General features: G+C 55.1%; 1 protein-coding gene across 3 annotated transcripts in view; it reads left to right on the plus strand.

Moving 5' to 3' along the window:
- Positions 1–5438, plus strand: part of SMOC2 (SPARC related modular calcium binding 2) — a 168647-nt gene extending 163209 nt beyond the window's left edge. For all 3 annotated transcript variants that reach the window (XM_030316795.1, XM_030316796.1, XM_030316798.1), the window contains exons 12-13: positions 2329–2366; positions 5081–5438. In XM_030316795.1, the coding sequence (XP_030172655.1) occupies positions 2329–2366; positions 5081–5098 (56 nt within the window). In that variant the 3' untranslated portion in view covers positions 5099–5438. The remainder of the gene's footprint in view (positions 1–2328; positions 2367–5080) is intronic.
- Positions 5439–27452: the final 22014 nt, after the last annotated feature.

The raw sequence follows: 27452 nt of genomic DNA on the forward strand, positions 1-27452 counted from the left end.
GGACCTCCCCTGGGGTGACAGGGTGGGGGGCTAGCTGTCAGGACCTGCCCTGGGGTGACAGGGTGGGGGGCTAGTTGTCAGGACCTGCCCTGGGGGTACCGGGTGGGGGCCTAGCTGTCAGGACCTGCCCTGGGGTGACCGGGTGGGGGGCTAGCTGTCAGTACCTGCCCTGGGGTGACAGGGTGGGGGGCTAGTTGCCAGGACCTGACCTGGGGTGACCGGGTGGGGGGCTAGTTGTCAGGACCTCCCCTGGGGTGACAGGGTGGGGGGCTAGCTGTCAGGACCTGCCCTGGGGTGACAGGGTGGGGGGCTAGTTGTCAGGACCTGCCCTGGGGGTACCGGGTGGGGGCCTAGCTGTCAGGACCTGCCCTGGGGTGACCGGGTGGGGGGCTAGCTGTCAGGACCTGCTTTGGGGTGACAGGGTGGGGGGCTAGTTGCCAGGACCTGCCCTGGGGTGACAGGGTGGGGGGCTAGCTGTCAGGACCTGCCCTGGGGTGATCAGGGGCGGGGCATTTGACACCCTCATCCTTAATAGAAAGCCCTGTCACCGTGGAAGCTGGAGTGTTCTGTTCGTCAGGTGGCTGCAGGTGAGCCGATGTCCTGAGTTGAGGGCCGTGTTAGCCACCAAGAAGAGGGCTGATGAATCCCCTGGAAATAAACTAAAATGTGGTCAAAGTGGCCGTTTGGTCAAAAGTGAGCATTGGGGATTTAGATTCATATCTGATTCTACAACCCTTATCTTCCTTGAAGAATTTCTTTTTTTTCCTACTGTGATTTTCATTTTCAGCTTTATTATCAGCTCCTTCTTCCTGCCACGTGTGATTTGCAGTAGGTTTTGAAAAGCCGGAAAAACCTGCACATTCGGGAGAGGGTTAGATTGGACGTTCTGGTTAGGCCAACTGTTACCGCTATCTTTTGTTTCCTTCATCTCTGCTCACAACTGAACAATGCATGTCTTATCCTAACAAATATCAAAAATTAAATAAAAAACAGATAACGTGGCTTTTTCCCTCAGACGTAATGAGACCCCTACATTCCCCCGGAATGTCTGTATGTGTGCGCACGCACACGCGTGCCAGCTGTGACGTTTCACTACAGGATGGGGTCGTGACACATCTCCTTCCTGATCACACTTAGTTTAGGAAATTACACAACAGTTTACCTTTGAATTATTTAACTGAAACGTATTAGCGGAAGCTGTGATCTAGATTTTCACTATTACCAAAAGAAAACAGAAAAAAAAATAACTGAAACTGTCGTTAAACGATAAAAACAAGAAAGGAAATCTTCCTGAAGGTTTCAGGAAAAACATTCACGAAACGTTGCCTCATTCCCTCACGAGTCTCCAAAATGGCCGTTGCACAGTCACTCAGCAATGAAGAAATACTCATTTTTGACCAAATTAGCTCTTTCCACCAAATTGCCATGCTAGCCGCGTCCCTTCTAGGCGTACTGCCTGACCACAAACCACCGTCCGCCGGGTCACCTGGAGCCCTCCGCATCACTTGTCACCAGTGACGTAAACCGGTTGCCAGTGGTTCCTGAACGCTGTGCCCGTTGGGCACCTGGGCACCAGTCCCCTCTCTGTGTAGCCCCCTGGGTTTAGTGAGGTAGGGCTGCCGTGCTCCCTGTTGCTGGGGACAGCGCTGTGCTGTCCAGGGGCAGGGGAGGGAGGGAGGAGGGAACCCAGGAAGGTGGAGGGCCATCTTGGAAACAGGGGAGGAAGGCAGGTGCCCGGGAACTGGACCCAGGAGTGCCCGCAGGATGGGGGACGTGACCTTGGGGGCCGGGTCTGAGCCTCCCGCCTGCTCTCCCACCACGGGCCACGTGGCGAGGCCACAGGACAAACACTGTGCGTCTTATATGTGTCTCCCTCCACCTTCCATTTCCCTCGAGGATTTGGAAAAATTGTTTTGAGCCAAATATGTTAGTTTCTTATGAGTTAAATATAAAACCAAAACGTGTCAGGGAACCATGTTGCACCCTGCCTGGGGCTTCCTTTCCCCGGGGAGAGTTTAAGAAACACGGGTCAGAAAGGTCTCGGGTTAGTAGATGTTGCTTTGGAAGTTTTGGTAAAATGAAACCTTCTTCTCCAGGTGGACTGGAGCGTTTATTGTTAGAAAATTGTACGTCATCACTTTTCGAAGCCACTGCTTATAATCTGTGCTGTCTCCCTCTAGACATATTTTCTCATGTGAAAAGTGTGTCAGTTGACGACACTGTCCTAAAGTGATTTTGTTCCCTTCCTGAAAAGTGTTATTGAAATTTTCACTGAATGAAGAGTATTTGGTTTTTAATAGTGTCTTTTTTTTTTTCTTTCCTTGTTAGCCCCCAGAGTTAATGCTGAAAGCACTTCTAATAGACAGGTAAGTATTGTTCTCTCTATTTTAGCGTTAATAACTTGTTTAATTATAGGCAATGAAAACTCGGGGTTCTGGAGATTTGGAAAGTAAAGTACCTTCCCAAAACAGGAGAAGCCGCGTTTCATATACATACCCCAGGGTGGCCAAAAGAACCTTGCAAAATTCCGTCAGAATCATCAACTTGTTAAATCATCAACTTAAAGATTTGTCTTAATTTTTTTTTTTTTTTACTCTTTGAAATTTCATTTTGTTATTTTTAGAAAAAAATGGAGTCCTATTGTTTTGTGGAAAATTTTTAAAAAAATAATTGTCTGGGATTTGCAACTTATATCTTAACAATTTGTTAAGGAGATCACAGGGACAGGAGACCCTCTGGGCATTCAGGTGAATATTTTCTTTTCATCTGGGGATCTTAATGAGACAACTCTTCTGCTCCAAAAGGGATTTTCAGCCTCCCCCAGTGTGTGTTTAGACACATATTTCTGTGTTTCTGAATCCTGTTATCTTCACACGTGCGGGTAAAGTAGGTAATTGTGTGGACTCTCCCCAGCATCCCAAGCCACACCCATCAAAGTCTAGAATATTTTCCAGAGGGCAAACGTGAGTGGATACGTTTCTCCCTCCCTCAAAGCCACGACAAAAAGCCTCCCTCCTTAGGACCGCTGGCCCATTCATAAAATCACCGGTTGGACGTCAGTGGACATTTCCCAAGTCATGCCCTTCATCTGGTGTGGGTTTTAAGCGGAGCCGTCGAAGGCACACCCTAGATGTAATTGAAAACCATTTTGTTAGGAAAGACGTGTGATACGGTTTCCTTTGTTTAGCGAATGTTTACGGCTTTAACTTTTTAAATCCTGCCACAAGTCACCTCCGCTTTAGAGCCGGGCTGGTCTGAAAGCAGTCACCCCAGCCGAAACGCCCGCGGGGTGTTGTCATTACCCAGCGGTGACGATGGCCACGCGCGCGGTAAACTCGGTTCAAGACACGAGCCTCCCTCTTCAGCTATTTCCCAGAAAAAGAAGCCGGAACAGCCGCTCCTGCTGTTTCTATGGTGTCGGGATGGCTATACTGACTTCCATGCCCTGGTTACAAGGGCTGTTACTGTAAACCGTGATTCTGGGATTAAGTCCCTTGCATAAACCAGCTGTGGCTTGCACGTGATGAAATCATGGAGGGCCGTAGATCTTTCTTTGAGGAATAAAATATTTCTGAGCGCCAAGATCTTTCACCGTCCGAGTAACCGCAGACAAGAAGCGTTAAACGAAGGGGAGCTAGGAGGATTCAGGGGCCCGTAGTTATCCAAGAGCGAGGCATCTTTCTTGATCTCTTCTGCATTTCCCGGCAGGATTCAGACACGATCAGAGCAGTGCCCCCACGCCGACGTGGACGTGGGCCAGCCTCGTCTGCTCCAACGGTTGTGACGCGTTTCCGTAACTGTGAAAATACTGATGGTTTATCTTCGCCCACAACTAATTAAAACAAAACTTCCCATTAGCTCAGACGCGGGAGAGACACTCTTTTTGTTCTGACCACCTACTAGTGTGTTTATCAGGAGAGGAGAGGCAGCCTGGAAGCCTCCTAAGTGTTTACGTGGATTATTTTAGATAACCAAACAGGAGCATGGATTGATTTACACTGGTAGGAATTGATACACTTGGGAAAGCAAATCTCGAAGACTGTATCTCGCTTCTCCTTTTCGTTCCAAATGGCTTTTAACTGGCAGTCGGGGTGCAGAATGGCAGTAGTTTAGGAGACAGACTTTTCAAGTTGCATTTCTTCTCGAGAGGTAAGTTAGTACATGGAAAGGATGAAAAGGAAATTTCAAAAATCAGTGATGCCTTTATCAAATTTGAAGCATGAATTAGATTCTTAAAAATATTGGGGCGCCCGGGTGGCTCAGTAGGTTAAGCGTCCGACTTTGGCTCGGGTCATGATCTCACGGTTCATGAGTTCGAGCCCCGTGTCGGGCTCTGTGCTGACAGCTCGGAACCTGGAGCCTGCTTCCGAGCCTGTGTCTCCTCCCTCTCTCTGCCCCCTCTGCCGCTCGCGCGTGCACGCTCTCTTAAAGCGTGCACGCTCTCTCTCTTTCTCAAAAAATAAATAAACGTTAAGTAAAAAACTAAAAATAGTTATCTTGTATAATAATCAAATGACGGGAGGCTGCAGAACATTGAATATATTGAATCTACTTAAAATACTTAAAGCAAACGCTAATTTTTCTCAGCCAGTGTGTTTCTCCTGACAGTCCTGATCACTGAAAGGGAGAGGAGGGTCGGAAGTTAACGTTGGCACCGTGTCTTTGTTAATCCTTATGCCCAAAGTGCTGGAACCAACAGTGGTTCCTGTTGCACACATTTAAAAATACAGTGCAGTGCAACACAATAAAACAGAATACCAAAACCTGTTATTAATAAAGAACGGTTAGTGCTAGGAAGAAAACTAAACTAAACTAACATAAAAGTAAATAAATAAACAGAATACCAAAACCTATTATTAATAAAGAACGGTTAGTTCTAGGAAGAAGACTAAACTAAACTAAACTAAAAGTAAATAAATAAACTGAGCCTAACCCGTAAAAAAAAAAAAACCAAATCCTGCTTTTCCCCTGTTGCCGACAGGTAGATTAACGCCAGCCCTAGGAGGCAGGCTTTACTCCTCACAGACGAGGGATGGAAACTTCCTCACCGTGTCTCCATTTCTGTCTTTTTTTTTTTCAGCCAAGAAAGCAAGGGTAGCGGCTCACACATCCAAGGCGGTTCCTGGACACGTGGGAGACTCCCTCACCAAAAAGCAATTAAAAAAACCCAAAAACACATAGTATTTGCACTTTGTACTTTAAATGTAAATTCACTTTGTAGAAATGAGATATTTAAACAGACGGCTTCAATCTGTGAAATGGAAGGGCTGGCTTCAGAAAACTAATCACATACAATGTATGTGCCCTCTTTTGGCCTTGGAAATCTGCACTTCGTAGAGATGTATTCTGAGTGGCTTCAGGCTTACTTTCTTTATCCCGCACATGCTGACGTAGTAGAGCTGTGAGCCGCGGCCCCGACCCCCTGCCCTCCCCCCACCCCTCCCCGCCCTGGGCAGCCGCCCCCCCACGGGCCACGCTGGCGTCCTCGGAGGTCCGCCGTGCCTGCGGCGTCTTCGAATCTGCGTCGGCAGCTTCCGCAGTCCTCTGCCGTCCCGTCCTCATCATGCCCTTAACGAGCGCATGGGTTTATTTGCTTCTTGGGACTTTGTGCTGGTTTGTTTTGTTGTGCCCTCCAGAGATGGCGTCCTCCCGATGAGCCAAGCGGGCACCGCGGCGATGCGCTGAGTCTGGGCAGTGCCCGTAGGAAAGGCCGCTTCCAGCCTGGCTTTGGGGGCTGCTTTTCCTTCTCGAGCGTCGGTTTGCGCGTTGCCTTGGGCTCAGAGTAACCACGCGGTAAGATACTAGGGATCGCCCCTGCCGTCCCAGGGCAGCCGGGAGAGGCCCGGCGTCCAGAGAGGCGGGTTTAGTCCCGCGCCCCGGCCAGCGCTGAGTGCCCCGCTTCTGTCCTGGCACGTGGCCGCTGCCCACCGTGCCCCGGCCGGCTCTGGGCGTCCTGGGAGGTGACCGGTCACCTGAACGGCTCGGGAGCACCCTCCATAGAGACGGCTCAGCCGGCGTCCGCCGTAGCCGGGATGTTGGTCCCGGCCGGTCCCCTGCTCCCGCCTCGTCCTTCTCTGTGGCCTCAAGGGCACAAGGACGTGCCCATAGGGGATCCACCCGAGCGGCCCTTGTGAGAGCAGGTCAGGAGCTGAATGCCCACGCTGTGAGCAGCGGGGCCGGCCTGCGGTGCGACCGCGGGCACCCAGAGCTGGGCCCCGGCACCGCACGCGTCCGCTGGCTCGACCGAGCCGTTTGGAGGCCGGGCCGACAGCTGTGGGAGCCGGGTTGTGATCCTGTTTCGGCTCCAGCTTTCGGTTGAAAAATAATCTTCGTGGCCCCAAGTCCCCCCGACGCACGTCATGTAAGACGATCTCTGTGCATGTGCGTGAAGATATTTTATGAGGCTTCTTACTTATTTAAACTGTACGAAAGTAAAAACCGAAACTTTGGAGCCACGAAACCAGCTTCGGTGTCTGTCACGTTGTTTAAGAAACAGTTAGGATCCTAAATTTATTGGATAATCTTTTATATTTCTGAACTCTGGATTTAATCATTTTTCGTAGATTCAAATAAAATATGCTTTCAGAACTCTGCTTGTGGTGTCTTCTTACCAGCAAAGCACAGCCCTTTAGCACTGCTTAGTCCCAGAGCTGCCTTCGGTCAAGAGGCAGAGGCAACGGTTCTTGGCCCGAGTGAGTGACCCCGGCCCTGCCCCTCTGGCTGTGTGACTCGGGACGCGTGACTCCAACTTTCTGTGCTTCCGTCTCCTCCGTAAGCCGGGGCCGGTGGCCGTGCGCGCCTCCGGGTGTGGCTTGTGTGAAGGGCGCAGGGCCTGGCACAAAGGATGTGGGGTTTGACCCTGTCGTGTGAGGCAGTCACTCGCACTCAGTACTGACTGAGCGCTGAGGACCCCGCATGCCGCGCGGCCAGGGCAGACCACGGGAGGAACAAGGAAAGATCCGACGTTGATCGAAGCGATCGGTCAAGTCCCACAACTCTCCTTTCCTCTCCAGTCCCCTGTTCCGTCCCAGGCCAGCCCCTCGTATTTCACTGGGACCGTTGCAGGGGCTTCTGACGCAGTCATGCTTCTCCCACAGTCCTCTCCTCCCTTCTGGTAGATCCCGTCTTGCACGCTTTTTTCTCTACTAAGAAAAGAATGAAAACTAGTAGTGGCAAGTCAATTGTGCAGAAATGGAGCTAGGAGACGCACAGCCAGCCATCCGGAAGCTGGGGTAGATGGGGTGGGGCCTGGGCGGGCTTCTGGAGCAGGGAGGAGGGGCTGGAAAAGCTCGAATAAAGGCCAGCGGCGAGAGGAGAGTCCAGGTGGGTCCGGAAGGGAGTGAGCCGGTGTGCGTGGCCTGAAGCGGATGGTTCTCATCGCCAGGCACGGAGACTCCAAATCTAAGACAGAGCTCTCCTTCCTTTACATACCTCAGGCAGCTGTTTTTAGTGACAGCTGCCTCCCTCCCCAACCCTGCTCGTGTTTGAAAACGGTCTCCTGCATCCTTGTCAAAAACTCCCGAGTTCGAGACTTTTCAGAAGTGTGCTGACCAACTCGGAAACCATGCCCATGAGTGTCCCACCTGGAACTTTTTTTCAGTTATCGAGGTGAAAGCTTTTTTTGAATCAGTGAAATGACTGATAGAATCACGAACCGCCAAGCGGACGGAGACCTCGTGCAAACCGCGGAGCTCCCCCAGAAAGTGAGAATGCACTTGGCTCTAAGGTCAGGGCCTTGTGGTGATGGTGGCGATGGCGGTTTTCTTCTGAAACACTACATAGACCAAAACTATCAAAAGCATTTTTGACTAGCTACTTAGCCATTGTTGGTATTTCCTCACTTAAAAAGTGACGTTTGCCATCTTTTACTAAAATGCTGGGACCAAGCAGCCCCGGAACGCCGTGGCTTAAAACAGCCCTTGTGCGTCCTTTTTCATACTCTTGCGCTGGCCGGGGCAGGGCAGTCTAGTCTGGGCCGGGCCCGACCTGCCTCTGGGCCTCTCACACTGGGTTGCAGGTCTGCCCCATCCCCTCGGCGTGGGGACCACGTCAGGGGCGTGTCCTCGCAAGGCTGTGCGTGAGACAGAGCGGGCCTGGCGGCGTGAACCCGTTCCAGCCTTAGTTTGTGACCCGTTGGGCCTGTGTCTGCTCCCGGAGCCCATCGCGGGGTCGGAACGAGTCGCGGGGCGGGGAAAGGCACGGCTCCCAGGAAAGGCACGGTTCCCACGCGGGGCGGGGAAAGGTCACGGCAGCGTGTGGGGGTGGGTCCCTACTGGGGAAAGGGAGCCCAGCACCTGGTCTGCACTCTAGCACACACGTGTGCCCTGAATCTCCCATGGGCAACGCTCAGTGTTCAGAGGCGTAGCAGAACGTGTGCACAGGGGATGCGTGTCGGGGTGCGACGTCAGACGTGGCGAGAGCTCAGACCATGCTGTCGAACAACCACACAGAGCTGAAGGCTTCCCCGGTTATTGACGGTGTGACCCGTTTGGTCTAAAATGGGCATCAATCGAAGGCATCTTGAACTCAAACTTACGGGTCAGGCTGGTTTGTATCAAGTGGTTCTGAGCGTCCCCCTGAAAGAAGCATCAAGGACAGGGAGGCCCGGATCCGAAGCCCAAGGGGGAGGCCCGGATCCGAAGCCCAAGGGGGAGGCCCGGATCCGAAGCCCAACGGGGAGGCCCGGATCCGAAGCCCAAGGGGGAGGCCCGGATCCGAAGCCCAACGGGGAGGCCCGGATCCAAAGCCCAATAGCACACACCAGGGTACAGATGGCAGGTGGTCCCTACAGAAGGAAACTCCCTAGAGGTGGAAACGTGGGGATCTTCTCGTTGGGAATTGACTTCATTGGTAAGAAACAGAGGCTAGGAAGCCAGGTCGCGGTGACGTAAGGGCCGTTTTCCTGCCGTACGAGCAGGCAGGCCGCAGGCAGGCCTGGCCGACGCAGCCAGACCCCTTGGGGTCTGGGAGCGAGGCTTTCCTGGAGGCCCCCGGCGTCTCCCTGTGTGCCAGCGGACACGGCGGAGGGCAGAGGGTGGAGGGCGCCGGCAGCAGGCCTGTGGCCGCTGAGCGTGGCACGTCAGCTGCCTCGCGCCTTCCCGGAGCCCATCCAGGGGCTTCTTGCCCCCGGTGTCCCTCCCTTGCGTCCCTGGCTTCGGATTTTATCACCACGTTTGCCGCCAGGGACCAAACGGGAGCTGGGCCGGCAAGGCCGAGGGAAGGCGTTCCTGGCAGGCGGCTGGCAGGTGTTTGCCACAGCCGCCCTCCGACAGTTCCTGGAACACTCGCAACGATTTTCCTCCCGGCTTATATACGTTATGTGACGCAAATACCTTCTTTCGTGCCCACTTTCTCTGGAAGCCTGGAGGTTAACTACTGGTCAGGTGGACAACTTAATTCCATTCGTGGGTGTTTCCCAGCAGCGGGGTTTTATACATCTTGTTATTAATTTTTTTACCTTCAGAACAAATATTTTGTTTCCTTACCTTCCAGTTGAAATTATGCTGAGTCGATGTGTTGTTTCTTTGCTGAAAAAAATGGAATTTTTTATATTCCCTACCAACCTGTGCTTACATGGCCTTTTCAATTAACTGCGGCTACGGTAGTTAAGAGACATGCCTTTTTATTGCTTCTGAGATCTTGTAAGTGTGCCTCGGGGTGAGACTCCGAATGCTTTAGTTTCGAGGTTCATATTCATGATTCTCTGAGCATTAGAACAGAAGGACTGAGTTTTATGGCTTAAAACAGGGCGAGTCTGTTACTTTTTCATCAACGAAAATGGTCTTTCTAATTTGGTTAGTGATTTTATTAACTGGCTCCTGTTATGATAAAAGACACATATTTCTAAAAGCGAGATAAAATAATTTCAATGTGTTTTAAGATGGGGTTGGGATTGGGTCTGGCAGTCCATTTATTTCTGATGTCGAAAGAAATAGCTCAGGGACGCGGGGGACACGTAGGGCGATGAGCGCTGAGGAATGTACAGAATTCGGGAGCCCCTGTATTGTACACCTGGAACTAATGTGCCACTGAGTGTCCATTACACCCAAACGAGAATTTAAAAGGAAACGGCCTTTCTGACCTGTTAGTCCCGCTGTCCCTGGGGCCGGGCCGGTGTGAGCCGGGGTGGCATCTCAACAGCGGACTGACTTCCCTCCGACCTTGACCTAAGCGGTCTCCGCAGCCGGCAGCTTCCGGACGCTCTGACCCCGGACTCCGCGCCCTCTGCGCCTCACGGGAAGCTCCTTCTCCGGCTGGGAAAGAGGAACGAAGTAGACGCAGAACTTCTGTTCCGGTTCTGACATTCAGACCGGCGCTGGAAGGCGGTTCCTTCTGGGGCCCCCGCTCACATACCAGAAACGCCGCGGCCCGGTGAGGGAGCCCTTCCTGAACTTCCCTTCTGCCAGGTCCTCGAGGCAGAGCCTGTCACTCAGACATCCCCTTCCCCGAGGCACGGGGAAGTCGCATGGACAGGCGCTCAAAAGCTGCTGTCTGGCTGGACGAAGACGGTCCCTTTGCTCCATGAACACTGTAGGGAATAAATGTGAGATCACGTCCTCCACTGTATCCCTGGCTCTCTAGAGTTTTCCGACTATATTTGCCTGGAAAAAATGTCTATTGAATGAAATATTTAGAAATGAGTTACATCCTTGGCGCACCCGGGTGGCTCAGTTGGCTGAGCGTCCGTCTCTTGACTTTGGCTCAGGTCACGATCCCAGGGTTCCAGGGTTCAAGCCCCACATCTGGCTCTGCGCTGACAGCACGGAGCCTGCTTGGGATTCTCTCTCTCCCTCGCTCTCTGCCCCCCCCCCCGCACTCACGTGTGTGCACGTGCTCTCTCTCTCCCTCTCTCTCAAAATAAGTAAGCTTTTAAAAAAAGAAATAAATGATAGCCTGCCATTAATTACAAGTCTCAAGACGTGTTCCTGAGAAAGGAAAATAAAAACAGAGGGTTGAAAACGCTGCCCAGGAGGCGACCAGCTGATGTCGAAGTCCAGTGGGAGGGGCGTGGGAGCTTCCTGCTGCAGCCACAGCCCCCACTCGTGGGTCAGCCCACACCGCGCCGTCACACTGTCCCAGACTCCCGTCCGGTAATGCCATTCTGGCCTCACATCGGCTCTCCACAGTGTCGGTCACTATAATTATTCTTTGGCCAAATTTGAGCAATCTCACCCTTTTCTCATTTCCAGAACTTGCTGTTTCTGTGTTTGTTTTCCCGAGTGCTTGCAACGTGTTGGTGGGGCTCACTGTCATTCACTAGACACCCGTGGGGGCCGCTGAGAATTCCTTACGTGTAAGTTATGGCATGAATCCACCCGTCCGTGATTTCTTCCTTGAAGTCTGAGAATCCACATGCCAAGAGTGTCTCTAAAGGACATACGTCCAAAACCGTAGATCGTATTTGCTGCAAACACCACTCGTGTCGTGAAATTCGCTCACGGTTTGCTCACCAATTAAGAAAAACTTCGCTTTCCCGAAGAATTGTCTGTATTTTAGCACTCACATCAAGTCATTACCTCCTCCGTGATTAAATCCACGTATTTCCTTCTCAAGTTTATTTCCACTCTCTTCGGGTATGTCTCTTAGTGATCAGAAACTTTTCCTTCTGATTTTTCTATTTTTTGTACGTTTACTGTGACACAGAAATGTCATCTGATGAATTTGCAGCCCGCACGCTATTTTTCACGCTCTTTGGTCTTTCAAATGCTTGAAAAAACTGGGGGAGAACTTATCTTGCGATTCAATGCTAAACACGCCTATGTTTTGCAGAGCCTGCTTCTTCGGAGAATGGGGCACAGGGCTGTGTCCCATCTTGCCGATGAAATGCACATTGAGTGTTAAAAGCAAAACCATTCATGTAAATAAAACTTGGAAAGGAGGCGCGTTTAACCGTGCCAGATGGCTACCTTTAGGGTGCTGAAAAGCCCCATAGATTGATATGCTCTGGCAGCGAGCCCAAAGTATTCTTATTTGATTATAAACTGCACGCATTCAATCAATTAAAGCAGGTTTTCTCTTCTGAGACAGACTCACAGGGGCTGACCGGGAGGTGGGCACCAATCATACGACCTCTGCGCACCTCTTCCAGTGCCAATCCAAGGGCTCCCCGCCAGCATTCCCGGGGCGGTACTGAGGACACCGGGTGCTCTCCTAGTACCGTTCTAGCACGGCACGTGCGCAGCCCAGGGCTCCGTTCACGTTCGCGGAGTGCTAATGAACCATCGACGCCATTTTCAGAGAGAAGGTGGTGGAAGATGTGTGCGGTCTTTCCTGCAGGGCGACGGGGATTTGGGGAGGGCAAGCGTGACCCTGCCGGATGCTCTATTAGTCCGTGACCCTGGGCAGGATCTTTAGTCCGGCCTTCAGGGCCCCCCTGGAACATGAGAACATTAACGTCTGTCTCATGGGATTGCCGATAACCAGGTCTCAGCGGGAAGGTCAAGGTTTTCCCGACTTCGTGCAGCCTCCGGCACCCCAGGCCTTCCTCCTTGCAGGGACACTCCTGAGGGTCTCCTGGCTGGTCCCACACTGTCTTCCACAGCACGGTGCCTGTGTCATCCTGGGCTCCCGCGCACTTCCCTTGACTATTTAGCGCCTGGCTCACAGTTTCGATCTCCACCCAACGCCAGATCCCTGGTTGTTTCTGCAGTGAGCCCTCCCTCCCCCACGGTACCCGTCCCCCCCGAGACACCGTGGAGACTCCATCCGGACAGCGCTCCCGCCGCGCCTACACGCATGCACCCGATGCCCACATTTCCTGGAAATGCCCCTTCAGTCCCCGGAACCTACCCCCCACCCCGGATCCATTCCAGTCATCAGCCACTTGCTACCTTAACTTCCCGCCCTGCACGGGTGACCGTCCATGGCTTGTCCTTAGAATTACCCTCTTGCAAAAGTCCTCAACTCTTGGACCGCGTTCTCTGGGACCTCCGTGGGGAAAACTCCAGCACTGAGTCAACCTAGTGACCGGACCTCTGCTTTCACGCCCACGCAGCGGAGCATTGCTGCAGGGAAAATACAAAATTATGCCGACTCCTGTCACCGTTTGAAAATCCTGGGCTGCTCTGTCTCGACTCTGTCTCCCATCCACTCCAAGATGATGCCACATCCTTCGCCACATCCCCCGCCACTCCCTCACTGTCCCTGCCCCTCCCCTGGCTCCCCACCTCCGCCCTGCACCCCTTCTCACCCTGTCACCTCGGGACCGCAGGCAGAGTCCCCCCCATCCCCATCACACAAATATGTGGGACCCGGTCCATCCCCCCCCTTCCCGTGGTTCAGTGGAGAGGACGTGCCTCTTCCTTTACCTTTAGCGGATGATGCCCTCTGTGCGTGCAAGGTCCCTTCCCTCCACTGACACTGGTGACTCTCAGTTTCCTTTCTCCTCTGTGCCTGGCGTCCTCTGTCACTTGCGTTAAGCACTTGGGGCTTCCACTTATGGATTTTGAGGGGACACAGTTCGGTCCATAACTTCTCCATATGGACCATTTGGAGTAAGCTCATTAGGAAGTGAGGAGTTAGAAGTAAACTTGGGAGGGTCGGGTGAGACCTTGGGTAAACACTATAGACAAGTGACGACAGCTGAAGGAGGAGGTGACGCGCTTGGCGGTACCGATGGACAGTAGGGACAGGCGGGAATGCTGGAGGGGGGCAGGCAAGTAAAGAGGCTCGCGCACGGACAACGCGGGGTTGAATGTGTGGAGGGAGCCCCTCAGGCATTCCTGGAAACTTACCCTCCCCTCCACTTGTGCGTCTGACTCTAACTTGCCTGTGTATGGACATGCCATTTATATTAAAGCCCAGCTCCTAGTTCCCATGCGATGCACATGTGGGCTAGGTAACATTTAATGAAAATTTAAAGGAGAAACCAATATACATTTCCAAATTAGCAGCAGGTTTCAGCAGAATGAGGAAATCTGAACCACAATAGACATGAAGTTCTCTTTGTAAATTTCAATATTAAGACTTTAAACAAAACTTCATTCCATAACATTTTTAAAAATTTTATTTCCTCCAACAATAGACCCTTTGAAGGTTTGGCTGACAGAGTACATCTTGTTTGTTTACTTATCTATTTAGCAAACACATTGACAGTGAAGGAAATGGCAAGTGTTCGATTGTGTGTGGGGGGGGTGCTGAGATTTTTGGATGTGTAGTAGCTAAAAAATACAAATAAGTATTTCTTAAAAGCAGAAGTTTCTCGGGGCGCCTGGGTGGCGCAGTCGGTTGAGCGTCCGACTTCAGCCAGGTCGCGATCTCGCGGTCCGTGAGTTCGAGCCCCGCGTCGGGCTCTGGGCTGACGGCTCAGAGCCTGGAGCCTGCTTCGGATTCTGTCTCCCTCTCTGCCCTTCCCTGGCTTACACCCTGTGTGTCTCTTGCTCTCAAAAATAAAAAAAAGTTAGGGGCGCCTGGGTGGCGCAGTCGGTTAAGCGTCCGACTTCGGCTCAGGTCACGATCTCACGGTCCGTGAGTTCGAGCCCCGCGTCGGGCTCTGTGCTGACAGCTCAGAGCCTGGAGCCTGCTTCCGATTCTGTGTCTCCCTCTCTCTGCCCCTCCCCCGTTCATGCTCTGTCTCTCTCTGTCCCAAAAACAAATAAACGTTATGGGGCGCCTGGGTGGCGCAGTCGGTTGAGCGTCCGACTTCAGCCAGGTCGCGATCTCGCGGTCCGTGAGTTCGAGCCCCGCATCGGGCTCTGGGCTGATGGCTCAGAGCCTGGAGCCTGTTTCCGGTTCTGTGTCTCCCTCGCTCTCTGCCCCTCCCCCGTTCATGCTCTGTCTCTCTCTGTCTCAAAAATAAATAAACATTGGGGCGCCTGGGTGGCTCGGTCGGTTAAGCGTCCGACTTCGGCTCGGGTCACGATCTCACGGTCCGTGAGTTCGAGCCCCGCGTCGGGCTCTGGGCTGACGGCTCAGAGCCTGGAGCCTGCTTCCGATTCTGTGCCTCCCTCTCTCTCTGCCCCTCCCCCGTTCATGCTCTGTCTCTCTCTGTCCCAAAAATAAATAAACCTTGAAAAAAAAAATTAAAAAAAAAAAAAAAGCAGAAGTTTCTGCAGAAGTCCCTTGTATCACAGAGGTGCCATTGGCGGACTTGACTGAACCCTTCTGGCAGCTGAAGGCCCCCCCGTGACGGCCTTGCTCCGCTGGAAACTCTCAGCACCGAGGCTCAGAGCCTCCGTGAGCAAGACGTGATCCGTGTGATCGGTTTTCCCCGAATCACGTTGCCTCTGCCGACACCAACCCCACAGGCACCTTCAGCTCCCGAGAAGCCCCGTCCCTTTCTGGAGCCCGTTTGCTCCAAGAGTCTGAACTTTCTGCGTCTGTAAACTGCGCCCAGACCAGTGTCCCACCACCCCCCGGGGGGCCTCGATGGGACATGATACAGACAGCGCTTGGAAAGATAAACGGCACCTCGTAACTACGAACCGAAAAACAGCCGTGAATGTTGACGCCCGCCGGCCCTGACCGTTGTTCAGATACTCTCAGATCACTCACTGAAACGCTTACACGGACGTGTGTCGCAAGCACGAGATCGCCGAGCACATCCGTGTGTGCTTCCGTGGCCCACACGCTCGGCCGAGGGGCAGAACTTGAATTCCGATCCAGTCTGTCCGGCAGAAAAGTCGTGACGTGTACGTGGCACCAGCTGCGTCGGGGGAAAGCCTTGCCATCGGGGAAGAGCCCGTCTCTGGGGACCCTCTCCTAGCTGTGCGCAGGGCAGGGGTAACTGGCTCCCCAGCACCCCGCCGCGGGCCCGAGGCCACGCTAGCTGCAAGGCCGTGTGGAGGAGATGTGCCCGCTTCCCGGGCCCCCGGGCTCACAGCTCCTGGCCCTGCACGGAGAGGGACGGACCCCGGGCGGTGGCGCCCAGCCTGCATCCGTGAAAATCTCAGCTTCCAAGTAAGAAATCAGGCAGGGAAGGAAAAGGCGCAAAGATGAGGAGGAGGCAGCCGGCAGGGGGAGGGGAGCAGGGGAGAAGTCTGGGGAAACACGGAGAGGTAGGGGAAGTGACTGGGAAAAGAGGCAACGAGTTCTCACCAATTCTGTTTCTCTTTCGAGAGTTGTCACCTTTTAGCTGTTCGGTCCCCCGTCCTGCCCTCTGTGTTTGACTTCCCGCAAATGCAGGGGTCATGTGTGAACACATCCTCACGCCTGACTTCTCTGAGGACCTTCCTGCCCAGGGGCCCCGGGGCGCCCGGCCGCACTGCCTCCTCTCTGCAGTTCTCAGGAGCTGTCCCTGCACATCCCTGCGGGACGCTCCCCGTCTCCGGGCGCTTCGCCTCACCCTGCCACCTGCCGAGGACGTGCACCGCTGCGTCTCGGGGGACCCCGCGCCTCGCACGTGGTCCAGCCACGGCCCGAGCGGCTGGCGAAGGTCCCCCGGCCGTGCCCCCTGCCCGCGCTCCCTGCGCTCTGGGAACATGACGGCCCGGGTGACTCATCTGATTCTGTTCCGCTCAAGCACACGTCTTATGACGACAGTAGGAACAGTTAAGCTAGTGTTTCTGTAGGAAACTATCCTGAAAGAAAGGATCTTCGCTGCGTGGGTCGCTAACTCAGCATCGCCTCATCCGTCCGGCTCCTTGTCAGGGCGCTGGAACCCGACGGGTCCCTGCCGGCGGTTCCAGTCTCTGGGCCACGTTTGAACGGGTCAGTCGTTCACATTTTGTAATCACACGACACGTGCTTCCTGCCGAACTCCTGGTACTTCTCCGTCTTCACTCTCGTCCTGAACTTGAGGAATACTACCGGTCGGCCTGTTTCTGTCTCCCTCAAGTGTTTACACCCGCGAGGCCCCACCACGTGGGAGAAGTTTGGATGGAGAAGCAGAGACCGGCAACGTGGTTCCCAGGGAGAACGTCCTCCCAGTATGCGAGGACACAGGAGCGCCTCTCCCCACAGTGCACCCACGAGCCACGAGGCCCCTGTGCACGCCCTCTCTGGTGCCCTCGGTGCCCGGGCCCCACGGCCACTCAGCCTCCAAGCACAGCTCGAGCTCCACCATTGGAGAAGCTCTCAGCTTAGTGGGCTGCGTGTAGCCCTGCATTTAGCACGGCGACGTCCAGCACTGCCCGGCTGAATTCCGTGGCTCCATCTGACCCTGATAAAACGGGAAGGCCGTCAGGAGGCCACGTCACTGTGGATGTCTAACTGTGTTCCTGCGCTCCCTCTGGACACAGTGATCAGGCTCAGCCTCTCCCATTCTTATTGCTCTAAGAAGGCTCCCTCAGCCTCATTCTGGTGGGTTTCAGTCCGATCTCTAACTAGACACAACCAGTGAGCGCGGCTGACGGCACAAGGCACTCCAAAGCGCGATACTCTGGACGGTTGTACCAAAGGCTGCCCGCTGTTACGGACCACAAGAGAACATGGTTAAAAGACGATGGGTTCCATATTTCTCGGCCCTGGAATTCTCTAAAACATGCAAATGCGGAGCGAGTGTTCATTGACAGCCGTAATTGTTTTCAGTGTAACTTTGTTTTCGGTTAACATCAATCATGCGTGTACAACGTGAGGCATACGGCCTGAATTATCACATGAGCGTTCATGCGGATTTTTCCTGGGTCTGCTTTTATGTTTAAATGCTCTCCTGAAGCCTCATGTCCTGCTGAAGACCGAGAGGTGAAATAACAGCGGCCTCCCTACCGCCTTGAGATTCTTGTCAAAACGTTGCAGCGGGAGGGACCGCACAGGACTGTAAAAGCATCGGGCAGCACCGGCCAGGCTGACGGTAAGCGGAGCTAAGCTAAAACTTGCAGATTTCCACCGGCTTCCTTCTAGGACGCTGCACACTCGGGCCGTGGGACTCCATCAGACGGCCAGAGTCAAGGTTACAATTAGCTTCTTTTCCGAAGATGAAAGGAGTCAGCGATGGGAAGGGTTTATTACAATTTTGTCATTCTGTTGTGCTGGCATCGCCCATATGGAATGTCCTGGGTCGGCCACATCTTTAAGCCAGGCTTGCGATGTGCGTGCCTGAGCGCACTGTGTCGTGATTACGTATCCATCGCAAGCGTGTGTTGAGAACTGCGGGGACAGGACAACCCGGAGGGTCCGCGTGTGTGTAGGAGGGGGATGGGTGTCCTCCCCGGACGCTGTCGGCTGGTGCTTCTGGGCCTCACACCCCTCCAAGGGTGCAGAACGGCTGCCCACTGGCCAGGGTCTCCCGCCACTTGACCTTCACGTACACGGCAGGGAAAGTCCGTGTCTGGCCCCAAACCTCTGGTCCCGTCCCTGTGCTGCTGCCTGGGGCTCCTATGTTTTCATGTGACGTTATTCTGTGTTTCAAAGAAGGGAGTCTCTGTCGACACAGCTGTGGGGACGGGCTCTCACGGAGCCACGGGGCAGCGGCCGCGGAAGGACGCCAGGGGCCCGGGACCCCCCGGCCCCCCGCTGAGGCCGCCGAGCTGATCTGGTTCCCACAGACACGCACGGCTCCACATGGCAAGTGCGGGCCTCTGTGCTCTGCCAGGGGAGGGTCCCCGACTAGAGGCAGGGCTTGGGGGCCGGGGTGACCCCAAAGCCAGGAAGGACGGGGGTGGGGTGAACACACACCCAGTTTCCTCAACACAAAGTGGGCTGATTCTGAGAAGCGTTTCACAGGATTCTCTGAGGCCTCCCTCCCTTGCCTGTGCTACGTCCCCCATGTTGTCACTGGGTCACTGGGGCCGCTCCTCGGGCCGACCGCGTGCACCTGTGTCCTCGTTCCTCCTTCCGCGTCGGATGAGGGCGGCCGGGACGTGCCGCCTGCGTTGATCCCTCCAGCAGCGTCGCTTAGGGCCTCCGCTATGGCATCAGGACACATCAGGACGCTCAGAGCGGGCGGCGGAGACGAACAGAGCGGGGGCTGTCTAGTTACGGGCACGCCCCTGTCCCCGGGCAGCTGAGCCGAATGGGCTCGGACACCAGCACCTCCCAGACCTGCGGGCGGCAGTCAGCATGATGGCAAGGCCACCTCCAGGGCGAGAGCCCCAGCAATCGTCCCTTTAGGGAAGGCTTTCACCCGGGTCCTGCTCGTTGTGTTAGTCGGAGGGACACCCGGGGACACAGAACCCAGAGGGGGTGTGTGCACATCATACAGGTGCAGACCCGGGGGCCACTGAGAGGCTGGCACACTTCCCTCCTCCTCCAGGCAGCTCAGGCTTGTCTCCTACAGCCTTCACCTGATTGGATGAGGCCCATCCACCTTACGGAGGACCATCCACTTATCACAGTCTACTGATTCAGATGCGACTTTATCTAAAACATAAACGTCCCGTCGACATCACTGACATCCTACGTAAAGGCTCCATAAAGAAGCAGAAAGACTGGAATTGTCTTGTTTTCTATATTTCACTCATTCAGCTTCTCCCAGTTAAACACGCCCACCATGCTGGTTATCAGTACTCGTGACTGGACCACGGGGATCACAGAGCTGCAGAAGAAAACGAGTTCGTGTGGATCCCATGAGGGACCCGAGCCCCAGCGGCACTGCCCGAGTGGCACTGCCCGCAGCCTGCGGGTCCATTCCCGAAACCCATACGCCCGGGGGTCTGAAGCAGACCACTTTCAGGCTTTGACACTTGCACAATGTTTTGGGCCTCTGATACGGGAGTCGTCCTGGGGGCTGTGGCACGGGAGCCCTGGCAGGGGCTGCCGGGAGGGGCTGGCGCGTGGCCGTGTCCCCGAACACCGCATGGATGCGGTCTTGAGACGGGCTCCCCGTGTCCTGGGGGCTCCGGGCACCCGGTCCTGGTTGTGCCACTCAAGCCGGCCATCTCCTGACCCGTCAGACCCAAAATGGCTCAGAATAACCAGGTGCGGCCCTCGGAGCCGGAGCGTGCCTGCGGCCTTCTCCACCGGAATGTGGGGTCGGTGCCTGTCGGCCGACGCACAGGACACTCAGAGCCCAGGGGTGAGTGTCTGGACCACTCCGGGCTGATTACTTCCAGCATTTTCACTCCACTGCCTTCTCTGGCTCCGACGAGCCCGTCGTCCACACGGGGGTCGGGGGTGGGGCGTCTCAGCAACCGTGATGCACAGACGTACAGGAGCAAAATAGGAAGGGAACGTGCTCCTGAAGGAGACGGGTCTGAACTGGGCGGGCGGCGGTGGGGGGTTCTTCCTCCAGACTCCGTTTAAGGCTGCTAAAAGAGATTCCCTTTTTTTTTTGTTTGTTTATTTATTTTGAGAGAGGAGAGAGAGAGTGCAAGCAGGGGAGGAGCAGAGAGAGGAGAGAGAGAGAATCCCAAGCAGCCAACATGCTGTCAGCACCGAGCCCGATGTGGGGCTCGAACTCGGGAGCCGTGAGATCATGACGTGAGCTGAAGCTGGCTGGTTAACGACTGAGCCCCCCAGCGCCCCGGAGAATTGCTCTGAGGGCAACAGCAGTTTAACAGGTCGCAGAATCACACACGGCCGCTGTGGGCACGGTGTCCACACGGGAGGAATGGTGCCCCAACCGTGTCCTTCCAGCAGAACACAGAAGCTCAGGAAGATAAGGCTCACGACCCGGACGTGCCCCGTCTGTCCCGAATGCGTCCCGGGACCGCCATGGGAGCTTCACGGGTGGAAACACGCAGACCCACGGCCAGCATGTTCCAGATGATTGTTTTAGTTGGGACCGTCGCGTGGTTCCAAAACACGGACAGACCTACCGCCCGGTGTGCCGTCGCGCCCCCAGCACAGGACAGCTTAGCGAGCGCTCACGAGGGCCGGTGACACAGAGGCCCCTCACCCACTCGCTCCGACCTTCCCATCATTCACTCAGTGCCTCTGCAGAGGTTCTTTAAAAGCAGGGAATGAATATCGAACCTGCCCTGCAGTCCAGGAATGAACCCCACTTGATCACGGTGAATAATTCTTCTTATATGCTGTTAAGTTCGATTTGCTCGTTATCTTGTTGAGAATTTTTGCATCCATATTCATCACGCATATTGGCCTGTAGTTCTCTTGTTTTTGCTGGGTCTCTGGTTTGGGAATCAAAGTAATGCCGGCTTCATAGAATGAGTCTGGAACGTTTCCCTCCCTTTCTATTTTTTGGAACAGTTGAGAAGGATAGGTATTGTCTCTGCTTTAAATGTCTGGTAGAATTCCCCTGGGAAGCCATCTGGTCCTGGACTCTTATGTGTTGGGAGATTTTTGATAACTGATTCAATTTCTTCGCTGGTTATGGGTCTGTTCAAGTTTTCTATTTCTTCCTGTTTGAGTTTTGGAAGTGGGTGGGTGATTAGGAATTTCTCCATTTCTTCCAGGTTGTCCAGTTTGTTGGCATATGATTTTTCATAGCATTCCCTGATAATTGCTTGTATTTCTGAGGGATTGGTTGTAATAATGCCATGTTCATTCACGATTTTATCTATTTGGGCCATCTCCCTTTTTTTTTTTGAGAAGCCTGGGCTAGAGGTGTATCAACTGTGTTTATTTTTTCAAAAAACCAACTCTTGGTTTCATTGATCTGCTCTACAATTTTTTTAGATTCCATATTGTTTATTTCTGCTCTGATCTTTCTTATTTCTCTTCTTCTCCTGGAAAACAGTGTGGAGGTTCCTCAAAAAATTAAAAATAGACCTACCCTATGACCCAGCGATAGCACTGCTAGGAATTTATCCAAGGGATACAGGAGTACTGATGCATAGGGGCACTTGTACCCCAATGTTTGTAGCAACACTCTCAACAATAGCTAAATTATGGAAAGAGCCTAAATGACCATCAACTGAGGAATGGATAAAGAAATTGTGGTTTATATACACAGTGGGGTACTACGTGGCAATGAGAAAGAACGAAATCTGGCCTTTTGTAGCCACGTGGATGGAACTGGAGAGTGTGACGCTAAGTGGAATAAGTCATACAGGGAAAGACAGATACCATATGTTTTCACTCTTACGTGGAGCCTGAGTCACTTAACAGAAGACCATGGGGGAGGGAAAGAAAAAAAAAGTTTGAGAGGGAGGGAGGCACACCACGAGAGACTCTTAAAAACTGAGAGTAAACTGAGGGTTGATGGGGGGGAGGGTGGGTGATGGGCAGGGAGAAGGGCACCTGTTGGGATGAGCACTGGGTGTTGTGTGCAAACCAATATGACAATACACTTCATATTAAAAAATAATAAAAAAATAAAAGCAGGGAACGGTGTCCTGAAGCTGTGTCTGGGGTGGGGCCTTGGGAGAAGGGAAGCAAACCCTCACAAATACTTTATGAACACCAGCGTCTCTATCCAGCCCACAACAGGTGTCGTGTTGCATGAGGAGAAACCTCCCTGCTGCCTCTGCCCTGGTCCCTCCCGCGCCAAGTGAGACCCGGCCTCCCTGTGCTGGTCATGTTAGAAGAATTTTAATGGTCACTTGGAAGTTCAACCAAATTCCACTGTTTTATTGAAGTTTGGGTTACTTCTCAGAGACCGTGGCTGGGCCGGGATGCTGTCTGGCTGGAAACTTCGGGGTGACCTCCCTGACCCGGGTCCTGTGTGGTCGCAGCTTCCCAGTGAAGTGCAGAGTGCGTCCCGTGTCCTGCTAGGGGAGGGGCACCCAGCCGTCCTCCGTCGCGGAGTCGAGGGAAGCCTCCGGGAAAGCGCCCGCTCTGCGGACCCGGCAGGGTGAGTGGCAGCTGGCTCGGCCACGGCGGCGGGCAGGGGACCTCTCGCCCACAGGGTCTCGGGCCACAGCTGCGCCGACTCAGGGGCCACCCTGCGGCTGTTCCACATTCTTTCAGGGCAAGAGCCAGCACAGTGACTGTGCAGAGATCACTGGAGGCGCGTCTGTCGAGCACAGACACCGTGCCGTCTGCTTCACCGACAGCTCTGATCGGGGCACGAGGGGACCCCAGGCGACCTGAGACAAACTCCCACCTCCAGGCCGGCGGGATGCCTGGCGGACAGGTGGGCGAGGGCAGGGAAGAGGCGGGAAGGCCACGTGCAGACGACAAAAACAACCCATGGCTTGGCACGTGCAGAGCACTGGGGTCCATTACTTCCTTTTCCAGACACTGTTACCAAATTCAACGGGGAAGCAGGCTAAGTATTATTTGCGGTTTTCAAATGGGGACACACACGGCTTGTGAGTTTGATCCATCTGTCCAAGGTCTTGGAGTTGAAAGTTGGGGCCTCCGGGACTCAACCCCCCGTCTTCTTTCTTAACATCCTCTGCCTCGGGGCATCCAGGTTAACGTGGGGACAGCAGCCTGGGGTCCCCTGGGTGCCCCGTGTCCGCAGATGCTTCTGGAGCTCCCCGGCGGCTCCGATGTGTGCCTCAACAAGGACACAGTTTGCAGTGGAGAGCAACACGGGCCTCTAACGGGACCGCCCCTCTCTGCCTGTGGGGATCAGAGAAATAAACTCACCAGGTTCTTTGTTTGGAGTGAGAATCTCCTTTTTGCGAAAGAGATAAAGAGGAAGAGAAAAAGCACTTTTGTCTGCGTGAGGCACCTTCATCCAAGTGATTTATTACGTTAATTTCTGCTTCTGAGCCCAGTTATCCCGAGGGAGTTCTAATTTCAGGGTGACTGAGAAGGAAGCCTTTCAAGTACTTTCAGTTTCTGTGCGTTTCTCTCCCTTGCACTTGGGAGGAGAAGGGTGACCTGCCCCGCCCAGGGAGGACAGAGAGAGGAGCCCCTCCCCCCCCAGGGAGGACAGAGAGAAGAGCCCCCCCAGGGAGGACAGAGGACCCCCCCAGTGAGGACAGAGAGAGGAGCCCCCCCAGGGAGGACAGAGGACCCCCCCAGTGAGGACAGAGAGAGGTGCCCCCCGCAGTGAGGACAGAGGATCTCCCCCAGTGAGGACAGAGAGAGGAGCCCCCACCCAGTGAGGACAGAGAGAGGAGCCCCCCCCAGGGAGGACAGAGAGAGGAGCCCCCCCCAGTGAGGACAAAGGACCCCTCCCTGCAAGGACAGAGAGAGGAGCCCCCACCCAGTGAGGACAGAGAGAGGAGCCCCCCCAGGGAGGACAGAGGACCCTTCCCAGTGAGGACAGAGAGAGGAGCTCCCCCCCCAGTGAGGACAGAGAGAGGAGCCCCCCCAGGGAGGACAGAGGACCCCCCCAGTGAGGACAGAGAGAGGAGCCCCCCCCAGGGAGGACAGAGAGAGGAGCCCCCCCCCCCGGAGGACAGAGGACCCCCCCCAGTGAGGACAGAGAGAGGCGCCCCCCGCAGTGAGGACAGAGGATCTCCCCCAGTGAGGACAGAGAGAGGAGCCCCCACCCAGTGAGGACAGAGAGAGGCGCCCCCCGCAGTGAGGACAGAGGATCTCCCCCAGTGAGGACAGAGAGAGGAGCCCCCACCCAGTGAGGACAGAGAGAGGAGCCCCCCCCCAGGGAGGATAGAGAGAGGAGCCCCCCCCAGTGAGGACAAAGGACCCCTCCCTGCAAGGACAGAGAGAGGAGCCCCCACCCAGTGAGGACAGAGAGAGGAGCCCCCCCAGGGAGGACAGAGGACCCTTCCCAGTGAGGACAGAGAGAGGAGCCCCAGTGAGGACAGAGAGAGGAGCCCCCCCAGGGAGGACAGAGGACCCCCCCAGTGAGGACAGAGAGAGGAGCCCCCCCCCAGGGAGGACAGAGAGAGGAGCCCCCCCCCAGGGAGGACAGAGGACCCCCCCAGTGAGGACAGAGAGAGGCGCCTCCCGCAGTGAGGACAGAGGATCTCCCCCAGTGAGGACAGAGAGAGGAGCCCCCACCCAGTGAGGACAGAGAGAGGAGCCCCCCCAGGGAGGACAGAGGACCCTTCCCAGTGAGGACAGAGAGAGGAGCCCCCCCCCAGGGAGGACAGAGGACCCTTCCCAGTGAGGACAGAGAGAGGCGCCCCCCACAGTGAGGACAGAGGATCTCCCCCAGGGAGGACAGAGAGAGGAGCCCCCCCCAGTGAGGACAGAGGACCCCTCCCTGCAAGGACAGAGAGAGGAGCCCCCACCCAATGAGGACAGAGAGAGGAGCCCCCCCCAGGGAGGACAGAGGACCCCTCCCTGCAAGGACAGAGAGAGGAGCCCCCACCCAGTGAAGACAGAGAGAGGAGCCCCCCCAGGGAGGACAGAGAGAGGAGCCCCCCCAGTGAGGACAGAGGACCCCTCCCTGCAAGGACAGAGAGAGGGGCCCCCCCCCGTGAGGACAGAGAGAGGAGCCCCCCCCAGGGAGGACAGAGGACCCCTCCCTGCAAGGACAGAGAGAGGAGCCCCCACCCAGTGAGGACAGAGAGAGGAGCCCCCACCCAGGGAGGACAGAGAGAGGAGCCCCCCCCAGTGAGGACAGAGGACCCCTCCCTGCAAGGACAGAGAGAGGAGCCCCCACCCAATGAGGACAGAGAGAGGAGCCCCCCCCAGGGAGGACAGAGGACCCCTCCCTGCAAGGACAGAGAGAGGAGCCCCCACCCAGTGAAGACAGAGAGAGGAGCCCCCCCAGGGAGGACAGAGAGAGGAGCCCCCCCCAGTGAGGACAGAGGACCCCTCCCTGCAAGGACAGAGAGAGGAGCCCCCCCCAGTGAGGACAGAGAGAGGAGCCCCCCCCAGGGAGGACAGAGGACCCCTCCCTGCAAGGACAGAGAGAGGAGCCCCCACCCAGTGAGGACAGAGAGAGGAGCCCCCACCCAGGGAGGACAGAGAGAGGAGCCCCCCCCAGTGAGGACAGAGAGAGGAGCCCCCCCCAGGGAGGACAGAGGACCCCTCCCTGCAAGGACAGAGAGAGGAGCCCCCACCCAGTGAGGACAGAGAGAGGAGCCCCCACCCAGGGAGGACAGAGAGAGGAGCCCCCCCCCAGTGAGGACAGAGAGAGGAGCCCCCCCCAGGGAGGACAGAGGACCCCTCCCTGCAAGGACAGAGAGAGGAGCCCCCACCCAGTGAGGACAGAGAGAGGAGCCCCCACCCAGGGAGGACAGAGAGAGGAGCCCCCCCCCAGTGAGGATAGAGGACCCCTCCCTGCAAGGACAGAGAGAGGAGCCCCCACCCAGTGAAGACAGAGAGAGGAGCCCCCACCCAGGGAGGACAGAGAGAGGAGCCCCCCCCCAGTGAGGACAGAGGACCCCTCCCTTCAAGGACAGAGAGAGGAGCCCCCCCCAGGGAGGACAGAGAGAGGAGCCCCCCCCAGGGAGGACAGAGGACCCCTCCCTGCAAGGACAGAGAGAGGAGCCCCCACCCAGTGAGGACAGAGAGAGGAGCCCCCACCCAGGGAGGACAGAGAGAGGAGCCCCCCCCAGTGAGGACAGAGAGAGGACCCCCCCAGGGAGGACAGAGAGAGGAGCCCCCCCCAGGGAGGACAGAGGACCCCTCCCAGTGAAGACAGATAGGGGAGCCCCCTCCCTGTCTCTACCCCCGCCTCTCACTTTGGGAGAAACAGTGCCTCTCCTCAAACACAACGTGGACATCTGTGGGGACCGAATCCTGTAGAGGGCAGGGCCCCGACCCCCGTCCCAGCGCCTGGACCTTGCCCGTCACCGTCCCCAGCCAGAGGGGGCGCTGCTCACGCGGATGCACAGCCCCCATGCAAAGCTGAAGGCCGGTCTCCTTGTTCCCCACCTACGGTGCCACATGGAAAACGGGAATTCGATGATTTAATCCTCAGCTATTTGTAGAGAATAACATTTGCTCACGTATAAAAGTCATTGCAAACCTCATGAGTTCAGAGTTGAAAAATGTAGGGTTTTGAGCTAATTGTTTTTCTGAACATAAGGTCCTGACTTTGGGAAAACAGTTAAAAGTTCAAAAACTTTCAGACATCAGATAACTATTACAAAGCAACGTTAGATAAGTTTCAGCAAGAATAAGAGAATTAGAAACATATGAGTCATAATTTCCTTTAAAACCCACTTGCATTTAAAGACCAAGGGGCAGGGAGACACTGATTAACCAAATGTGTTCAAGGACTCACTGAATCCAACCTATTTAAAGCTTGGTGATGACATTTAGGCAGAAAAATGGTGAATTCTTCCTCAGCTCCGTTCAGGCCGTGCAAATAAAGCCGTGTTTGGGGAGCTCCTCCCGCGTGTCCCTGAGCCGACGTGATCTAACTCAGGCCATGAAAACGTGGCTGGTGCATAGTCACTGCTTTCACGCGACTTTCCGCATCTCCGGTTAGAAAAGTCACCTGAGGGGCGCCTGGGTGGCTCAGTCGGTTGGGTGTCTGACTTCGGGCTCAGGTCACGATCTCGCGGTTTGTGAGTTTGGGCCCCGCGTCGGGCTCTGTGCTGACAGCTCGGGGCCTGGGGCCTGCTTCGGATGCTGTGTGTGTCTCTCTCTCTGCCCTTCCCCCACTCGTGCTCTGTCTCTCTCTCTGTCTCAAAAATCAGTAAACATTCAAAAAAATGGTTTTTTTTTAAAGAAAAAAAGAAGTCACCTGAAGGTTCTCAGAAGCAGCGAACAGAGGTGCCCGTGGCCAAAAAACAATATGGCAGCTTCTTCACCATTCCGGACAAGCCAGCGCCGCTCACCGAGATCGAGGGCCTGTTGGGGCTTCCTTCTGTCAAAGGCAGGGATGTGTTTTTCCGCAGTCGGTGGCCACCCGT

Source organism: Lynx canadensis, chromosome B2 (assembly GCF_007474595.2).
Source record: "Lynx canadensis isolate LIC74 chromosome B2, mLynCan4.pri.v2, whole genome shotgun sequence".
Taxonomy (NCBI): Eukaryota; Metazoa; Chordata; class Mammalia; order Carnivora; family Felidae; genus Lynx; species Lynx canadensis.